The 9,757-nt window shown below is 39.1% G+C and overlaps 1 protein-coding gene across 2 annotated transcripts in view; it reads left to right on the top strand.

Moving 5' to 3' along the window:
• The first annotated feature begins 282 nt into the window (after positions 1-282).
• Positions 283-9,757, top strand: part of mpped2a (metallophosphoesterase domain containing 2a) — a 71,474-nt gene continuing 61,999 nt past the window's right edge. The window contains exons 1-2 of one of the 2 annotated variants that reach the window (XM_007558783.2): positions 283-752; positions 3,345-3,636. In XM_007558783.2, the coding sequence (XP_007558845.1) occupies positions 3,524-3,636 (113 nt within the window). In that variant the 5' untranslated portion in view covers positions 283-752; positions 3,345-3,523. Of the gene's footprint in view, positions 753-1,651; positions 2,295-3,344; positions 3,637-9,757 lie in introns of those variants that run through there. The other variant, XM_007558784.2, reaches the window with a different exon arrangement.

Raw genomic sequence — 9,757 nt, 5'->3', positions numbered from 1 at the left:
TTTTCCGTAGCCTGAGTATTAAACCTACTGAATAACTTTACGTTTTTGTGTTTGAATTGGTGAAATAAATTAACATTTCAGTGATTTCCAATGGTACCGAGATGCACCTGCGCTTGGACAGTCATTCATGGCTCCAATGGATGTAGGAAGTGTGATTTTCGACGGCAAGTGAACGCAGCAGAGGCAAAACGCGGCACCACTTAGCGCTTCTCCCCGCCACCCCCCTCCTCTCGCTGCGCGTGTGCCCGCCGGTAAAGGCGCGCGGCCGGCGGGTTGTGGGGTAGGGGGGATGTTGTGCTCGCTCCTGCTCCTCCTGCTCTCTGACCCCAGTGGCAGCTCCGACTCACTGCACTTCGGCTCCCCCTCCGACACACCGCGGCTGCTCGCTCTCTCTCTCCCCCGCTAACTGTCAGTGTCTCTTGCCCTCCGCTCCGGCTCGCTACCACTCGCTCTCCTCCCGGTCTGGGTTCTTTCCACCAGAGCCAGCCGAGGTCCCGCCGGGTCGAAGGTTCCTGCCCCGGCCCAGCCTCCTCCACCACCAACGGTCGCGCCTCGCGCAGGAGTCTCCGCCGCATGGACCCGAGTCCCTCCGCTGCTTCTTCTTCTTCTGTTTCTTCAATCGCCTCTTCTTCTTCTTCTTCTTCTTCCTCCTCCACCGCGTAGAGGGCGACCCTCTCCGACCCGACTGTCGTTCTCCGGCCGGCTGCAACACCCAGAGAGGAGGGGGAAACGGAAAAACCTCCAGCCCGAAGGTAGCGCAACCTTTCAGCCTCGCCGCGGAGGCAGAGACGGGGAGGGAGGGGAGGAATTCCTGACACAAAGCCGTCGGTTTAAAGGTGGCTTGTCATTTACGAGGAAGGAGCCAGAGGTTACCGAGGCGGCGCTTTGACACTCACCACCTCTGGGTTATTTTAAATTTATTATTTATTAATATTATTCACGGATCAGAGTTCAAGGGGGAACGGAGTTTTCTTTCTTTCTTTGCATGCTGCAAGCGGCTGTGTAGTATAGCTCACGCCGTGTCTGCATGGTGAAAGGGTGAATTTTATTCGCCTTCTGCCCCCCTCCGCTGCTTCCTTCTGCTTACCGGAGTGGGAAGTTAGCTGCCAGGCTCTCTGTTTATTGTGCTGCCAGAAAGAAGCTCCAGCTTCAGCGTGCATAATAATACAATTTAGCAGGCTAAGCTACAGAGCTAGTCGCTGCTGCTGCTACTGTAGCCATAAGGTAGAGAGGGACAGACGAGCATGGACACTACAGAGACACGCTGCATACTGAGAAATAAATAAATAAAATTATATAAACATAATATTAATTTAACTACTACAGTGCAGCCTTTGCATCATATTTTAATCCGCCAAGGTTATTTTTTTCTTGTATATCTATAACTTTGGTTGTGTTGATAAAAAATAGTGCAGAAAATGTCCAGTTTTATTTTTTCCTTTTTACTACTTTCCATTTGATCTTTAAACTAGACAGTTTGCACCCATTCTTTATCAATTTTAAATTGCATTTTGCTACTTATCCTGAAATTTTAAATCAGAATAAGTGTTTTTGACATTCCCACACTCAGATAAAATCCGATTAGCATGTATTTGCATTAATCTATTTTCAAATAGATTAAAAAAAATTTTTTTTTCATCTGCAGTATCATCTTTGCAAATTGACAGAAAATGTAAATCAATGTTCCTGGCAGTTTTCAGCACTTAAAGCTCAGATAATACTCTCAAAAATTTGACTTTAAATGGTAAACCTGGCCTTTAAGAAATGAAAAAATCTGAAATTTTGGGATTATTTGCTATTAATGCCCAGTGTACACAGGTAGAAACATAAAGTTGCCCCCAAGGGTTGAGGGAAGCCTCAGTGAAATTTATAGCTTTCCTTTGAAGTTAAATCAACCTTAAAAGCACAGTTCTCGATTCACATGCTGTAATGTTTCTATTTAAATAACTTCAATGTACAGGTTTCATGACGCCAATCTGAATAAATGTGTTTTCCTCATTCTAAAATTAACTACATGCATCATAGGAAGTAGCATCCAGCTGACCCAGAAAACATAAATCCATGATTTTTTTTATGAAAATGGGCCAGTTTTGAGAGGTTTGCTTCAACTTATTCACTGCATCCTTTCGATTTACGTCTTATGGGGGGAAAAAAGGCTGATTTTTATTTATTTTTTGACATTTTTTACCCTTTGACGTGTGGGAGCATGAGGACGTCTGGTATAAAACACCCACGGTAGCCACGTTGCCACAGTTAGGAAGGTCAGAGTGAAAGGAGGCGCGCAGGACAGCCGGGTGAGAGACGTCGCTCTTTATCTTGTCCTGCAATATTTTACAGCTTTTAAACAGATTTATTTATAAATAAAACTGTAAAGACGCCAGATCTCCCCTGATTGATTGATTTTTGATTGCATCTGTTTGGAATTTGAGGCACTTTTGTTTTAGTTGGTGCAGAAATCAACGTGTTTCACACGTGGATTTGCTGAAGATTAATGAATGCGTTGTCCTTTTAAAAAAATATTTTAAATGTAATAGACCTCTGAATTTGAGATTGTATCTAGAGTAATTATTTTTTTCTAATTATGTTAAAAGTTTTAGCTTGATTTTGATAACATTCCTGTGTAATCTCATCTTTTTAGGAGCTTTTGTAGAAAATGTTGGGATTTTTAAAAATGTTTTCTTTTCTAGCCTCGAAGCATTAGCTTATTATTTATCTCTGAATCATTGAATTTAAAGCTTTTTGTCTCAGAAGTTGATGTAGTTGGAAAAAGTACTGAAGAACGTTTAGCTTAATTTTGTTAACATTCCTGTATAATCTCATTTTTTTAGGAGCTTCGTAGAAAATGTTGGGATTTTTTGTGCCTTTTCAATCTCCAAACTTTTACTTTATAATTTATCTCTGAATACCTGAATTTAACATTTTAGTGTAGCTTTTACTCTGAAAAGTTGATGCATGATTGATTGATTGATTGATCGATCTATCAGTTCTGGGATTGGAGTCACTTATGTTTTCGTTGTGTGCAGAAATCGGCCCATTTCATGTGTGAATTTGCTGCCTGCAATGTTTCTGTTTTTAGATATTTTAAATTAAATAGCTTTGTGGATTTCAGATTACATCCGTAGTAATTTTTCTTTTCTCTTTTGCCCTAAGACGAAATATGGTAAAACCTTTAGGTTAATATTGCTAACATTTATGGACACTCTCATTTCTTTAGGACCTTTTGTAGAAAATATTTGGACGTTTTTTCAACAATGATTTTCATTCTGAATCCCTGAACTTATCATTTTTTTGTCTCGGATGCGTGCCCTGGCAGCTGATGCGCTGCTGTGTTCTTGTCTGTGCAGACTGCAGCGTGTGTTGGTCGAGTCGGTCGGTTGGCCGGGAAGCCACAGCCGGCCCCGCTGCCGCTCCTGCTGCTGGGAGACTTCCTGGGCTTACCGAGCGGCTCCGAAGGATGACCGCCGCACGGCTCGTTGCTGAATCCCGGTGAACGAACGGCGTCTCATGTCCAAACGGCGGAAGGATGGCTCATGGCAAAGTGACCATCACGGTGGACGAGTACAGCTCCAACCCCACGCAGGCCTTCACGCATTACAACATCAACCAGAGCCGCTTCCAACCTCCACATGTCCACATGTAAGTGCACAAGCATTTATTTTACAAGTTGGAAACTTTTGTCTGATGTCTAGCACACCTGCAGGTTCAGACAAATACAAAAATAAACTAGGGCTGAAACAATCGTGATTAATTGATTATTTACTCATTTACCCTCTGCAAAGGCAAAAAATGAAGTATAAGAAGTATAAGACTTACTTCTCTGATCCTTAGTTTTCCAGTGGCTTCCAAATTGCTGCATGAAGTGGTCATGTGTTGCATTTTGTGACAAAATATTTCCTGAAAATGGACTAATATGCTCAAGGCTGGAACGATTAATCGTGATTAATCGATTATGGAAATAAGAGATGGTAAAAAAAGGTTTTCTGCACCACTTTCCTCTTAATTAGCAAAAGCAAAGAATCAAGTAGAGGACATATTTCACTGATCTTTAATCATCTTTTCATCGATTATTGAAATAATCGTCAATTAATTTAGGAGTAATCCAAGTAAGAAGTTCTGACTTGGATTAATCATTAACTGGATTAAACAAACTCAAAAAATACTATTTGATGAAAGACCAACATCCTCAGAGCAGTAATTAACCAAAACTGTAGAAACATATAAATATTCTGCATTTAAGATGAAAAAAACCCTCAATCTATAAATATGTTCACCCAAAATTTTAGCTTCACCTTATTCAAATTCTATAAAAAATAGAAAAATTAACACACTAGCCCTAAACTGTATTGATTTTAAGTCATGCAGAAAATTATGAACTTTTCACATGTTGATGCATCCTTTGCCACAAATGGTCAAGTGTTCACTAAAGGAATGCCTTTGTTGCATGTTAGCCAATAAAATTATTTTCTTATTTAAAAAAGCAACTTTTACTTAATTTGCATGATTAAATGCATTTTTAATGCTGCATAAGAAAAGCTTAATGAACTTTTTTTTATCAGATATAATGAATAATTTCAGAATAATTGATAGTGATTTATTACTAAAACAATCTTTAGTTACAGCTCTAAAATAAAAACACGTGGACAGAATGAGCTCAAACAGGAGTCCAATCAGGATGATGTAAAGTAAATTTAACAGAAGCTCAGAGAGAGAGAAGCTCTGATTGTAAAGTTTAAAGGTGTCAGTTGCTTGTTTTTAATGTTTTAAACAGCATTCCAACAGAAGTCTGGAACAGTATGGAGTTTGATTGAAATGTTTGAGTTGTTCTTCCATCTGCCCATCCAGTCGTCGCTGGTCTTTCCAGATTTAGAGCCTGGAGCAGTAGAAATGCAGAGTGTGAGAAGTTTCTAGAAAAAAAAGAAAAGTTTGAGAACAAATCTAGAAAAATCAGGAGTTCTGTCTTGGAAAAATGTGTTGGACTCCTTCAGCCTTGTCTGACTTTAAAAGAGAGTCACCACAGACCGGAGAAAGGTGATCTGTTGCCGATACGAGCCAAAGCTTTTCTGTATTCTGCCTTTTTTCTTTCTATGCATCACCACAGTTTTTGCCTGGTTAAGATGCACATATTTACTGTATCAGTTGCTTGTGGCCGCGCTGGTCGGATGTGGTAAAGTTGGGCTTCTCATTAGCGGGTCGCTGCGATGCGACCTGTTAGCCCTCCCTGCGTTTACACACATCAGAGCAGTTTTTGTCTGACAGCCAAACCGTTTTTCAGCTGTTTGACCCTTTGTGTTTAGCCGAGCGTTTTTGTGGCATTTTAAGTTTTATTGAACTTTGATGGCTTCAGGAGGCAGTGCAGAAAAGATTAGCTAATTCCAGTACAATGTAAAGAGGCATATAAAAAAATTAAGGATGAAATGATTAATGAAAATAATAGTGAATAATCGATTATTCAAATAATCGTTAACTAATTTAGTAATTAATTGTTACTTGGCATACACAGACATAAAAAAGTCGGTTTGCTGAAAAAACAACCTACAGAGAGCTGTTATTGAGCCAAAACTGTACAAAAATTTACACATTTTGCATTTAAGATGAAAAAATCTTCTTGGTCTGTAAATGTGTTCTACCTAGACCTATTCAAATGGCATTTTTAGCTTCACCTGGTTCAAATTCTGTCGATTTTCTGAAGATTAATCAATTAATCAGACAAAAAAAACCCTGGCACATTAGAATAATCGTTAGCTGCAGCTCTATTAAAGATAATTAAAGTCTGACCACACAATTAAAATATATTTTACTTCCAGCATGTTATAAAAGCTTCTGTTGTGGTTTAGCGGTTAGCAGCCCTCATCTACAAAAGAATGCTTGTAATTTTTGTGGCGGAAATATGTTAAAGTTTAATTGTTCAGGGTGCAGAAACAATGCATCTGCATATATCTAAAGCCTGTTGAATGAAGGCTTAGATTCTTAAATAAATTTGGACTGAATCAGGGTTGGATGATGAGCTCTCAGCAGACTTCAGAGCTGAAAGATCGACCAGCTGCACAGCTTCACTTTTGGCAGTCAGAGCGCCTGGCCACAAGTTTTAACTGTTTCCTACAGTTTCAGTTTTTTTGAAGCATTGTTCTTTTGGTTCTTATGGTTCCCACCATTCACTCTGTTCTTGTAAACAGGATTATTTTAGGGAGATGGAATTATGTAAACGGCTAAATTGGAGCCTTACCTTCCTCTTGGCGTTTGGAAGCGTGCACAAATGTGGCACTGTGTTGTTTTGGGAATTCCTCAGCTGCAGACTTTCGCTGCCAGCACAGTGAGTGCCGAATGTGGAGACGGAGACAAACATAACCCTTTCAAGCTCTGTTATGTCAATGGTTTTTGTAAGAGTTGACAAACCAGGTCAGAGGATTTAATATGAGTGTGGGCACCTTCTGTTTTTCTATTTTAGATAAAACAAAAGTAACAGTGCCAGTGCTGTGATATGAACTCTAAGTAATGCAGTTTTTGCTGACATTTCACTGTTTTGATTCTTTTGTAGTTTGTTTTGATAAAAACAGCAAGGTGGATCTGGTTGCTATGCAGCGTCGCTCAGATTTTCAAGTTCAATTAAAGTTTATAATAAGGAGTGCTGGTCATTTTGCATCTTTCCCATTTTGCACATTGGGAGTTTTGGTCGCTTTGCGCATAAATTATATATTTAGTGCCTGTTGCAGTAAGCAAGAAATCAATTAATCGTATAATAAATAAATAAATAAATAAATAAAAACAAGCTCAATCATTTCCTTTTGCATAATTGTTTTTTGTCTTTTCTCTCTTTCTACCAAAAACTGGATCATAAAAATCTTCAGTCTGGTGTTTTTGTCTCAACTAGACATTTTTTTGATGGACAGTTTTGTTTACAGGGACTTCAGTGTCCATTTTGTTTCAGTCAGGCTAAAGTTTGAGTCAAGTACAGACGTATTCGTTGCACTCTGTGACTCAAGGTGGTTGAGGCTACCGCTAACTAGCTGCTAGCTAGCTTTTTTTTACATCTGTGAGTAAGTTTATCATCTTTTCTATATATTTGTTGCGCTACAGGTCTTAAATTTCATTCATTATGGTTTTATAAAGTTTTTAAAAAGTCTTAATTTTGAGTTGGTCAAACCTGCAGAAATTCTGTACCTCTAATAAAAATACATTAAACCTAAAGAATGACATAATGGAAAGTTGCAGCATTTTAAAACCTTCTAATACACTGATTCTGCTATTAAGAGGCGGACACCGTAGCTGTTTACAGCAACACAGCGGACAGGCTACAGCAGTTACAAAGTAACTAAAATGGTGGGTGGAGCTACAGTCATAACACTCGCTGTGTTTCCATTACAAATGTGCGCAAAACTTTGTTCTCAAAAAATCACAATTTTGCAATTGTGTTTCCATTAAATAAAAAAAAACAAAAAAAAAAACGGAATTAAAATTACGCATGAACCAGTTTGTTCACAAGTCATTAAAAACGTGCGGCGCCGTCATACTCTAATCACTTCCTGTCATCTTTTTCATTTCTGCCAGTAGTAACAGCTGGTTGTTGATCACATGACACATTTGATGTGAAAAGTGTTCCTATTGCAGTTTTATGAAATAAACAAATTTCAAAAACTTTTAAATTGATGTGTTTCCATTGGGCAGATTTTTTTATTTTATTTCCAGTTTGCATAATTTTACGCTCAAAGGAAACGCAGCTTGTAAATCAAAGCAAAGCCAATAAAGAAGAACAGATTTTGCCGATTGTGCATTTAGTCTAAGTTGGTTGTTCATCTTTTAAAGCCTGTGCAGATTTATTTTTGGGACTTCTACGAAGAAAATGCTCAAAGCATTTCTTAAAAAAATGCAGCGTCATCTGCAGACGGTTTATTTTCGCTGCAGCACATAAAGGCAGATTGAAGGTGATGCTGCCTTAAGATTGAAGCCGTAAATCGGAGTTCTTCTTATTGCTTCTTTTGGATGCATTAAGCTGCAAATCTGCAGGCGTCGGATTAGTGAAACCTTTACATTTTCGCTTTCTTAGAAAAATATTGGGATTTTTTCCGATATAAATTGATTCCTTTGCTTTTTGTGCAGTCCTGTTGAATTTTTTTTCCTCGTTCGTTGTGTTCGGAGGTGAAGTGTGTGTCGAACCGGGGGTTGTGTGGAAGCAGAGGGGCCTCTCAGCAGATATGTGTTTGGATAAATACATTAGGCTGTTTCCTGGGTTCCACAGAGCCTGCAGTGTTTTACCCTGTCATTCTTAGACTCAACCTAGGAGCCCTGCGATGACACACACACACACACACAGAGAGACACACGTGTCTCCGAGCCCATCCCCCCTCCATGTTCAAGTGCTTATAGAATAAGAGCTCTGTTCGAGGAAAGCAAAGGCTTGTTTAGATTTCCCGGATAATGATCCGAGTCGTTCCTCTCCCTCATTCGCCGCATTCAGGGGGGAAATAAAACGCGAGCTTCTCTGACAGAAAATGAAAGACATTTTTGCCTTTTTTTTTTTTTTTTTTTTGAAATTTAATCCCATGTCTAATGTTTTCCCTTCCCTCTCAGATGGGAATATTGAGATTTCTCCAAAAAGGGGGTACAGCGGTGCCTTTTGTGTGGCGGAAACACGCATGCGGAGCACGTAGGCAGCCATGCATGTTCACAGAGAGCTGCAGATAGACGCTAATGCCGCGGAACATGACCCTGAAGTCAGAGCGGGTTTTCTTCGGAGCATGGGACGACCCAGTCTGGCCCTGTTTGTCAGTTTATTTTTCCGCGCCGTCTGTATTTTTGTTCCCTCTCCTTTTTGTCGTCGTCTTGTGAAACGAAACGCTCAGCAACTTGGAGCATATGCCTCCAGTTGGGGATCTAATCGAGCCGGATTTGGCCGAGATGCAGTCAGGGAGCTCGGATTAAAAAAAGAAATGTCCCAAAAATGTTTACAGCAAACTATTCTGGTGTTGTTTTCTGAAAATAAACATTTCAAGCAAGCGTTTAATTTCTTCTGGCATTGTTCTCAAGGGATTTTCTCCGTGGATTTAATCCTAATAGTCCAGCTAGCTACTAATGATTATGATCATGGTCAATTACCTTGTTGATTTATTGTGCTGTAATTAATTCTTTAAGCATCTCTTATTATAAAAAGAGAGCCTAATATGACCTTCCAAAGGGCCTTAATTTATCTTTTACTGATCTACTTTACTTTTGCCTAAAGTAAAAGACCTTTTACCTTCAGCTAAGTGGAAATATAAACCTTTCCATTTCAAAGCTATTCACTTCAGAGTAAGTGATCCAAATATTAAGTAACATATTAATCAAGTGAAACTGGTTGGATTATGCTTGGATGTTTTACGGCTCAATCTCTTCAAGAAAAATTATTTTAATTGCATTAAGCTAAAATCTTAAATTTCCAGATTAAAGTGATTCTGTTCAAGTGGGAACTTTGTTGTGACTGTCATTAAGTCACTTGAAGGAGGGACCATTTGGCTAAATCTTGAACTGCTTTTCACATGTTGATATACTGATGATGTCAAGTCATGTAAACTTTAGTTTTTTTGATCATTAGCATATTTCCATCATATTACCCTTAAAGTTCAGCCCGCTTGGAGTTTGATTAGCTTGAACTTTAAGTTATTTGTAGTTTTATTAGCCTGAACCTTTAGCTCTTGGTGTTTGATTAGCCTGAACCTTTAGCCCTTGGAGTTTGATTAGCCTGAACCTTTAGCCCTTGGAGTTTGATTAGCCTGAACCTTTAGCC

Source organism: Poecilia formosa, unplaced genomic scaffold (genome assembly GCF_000485575.1).
Source record: "Poecilia formosa unplaced genomic scaffold, Poecilia_formosa-5.1.2 Scaffold99, whole genome shotgun sequence".
Lineage (NCBI taxonomy): Eukaryota > Metazoa > Chordata > Actinopteri > Cyprinodontiformes > Poeciliidae > Poecilia > Poecilia formosa.
This window is presented reverse-complemented; position numbering and strand designations above follow the sequence as displayed.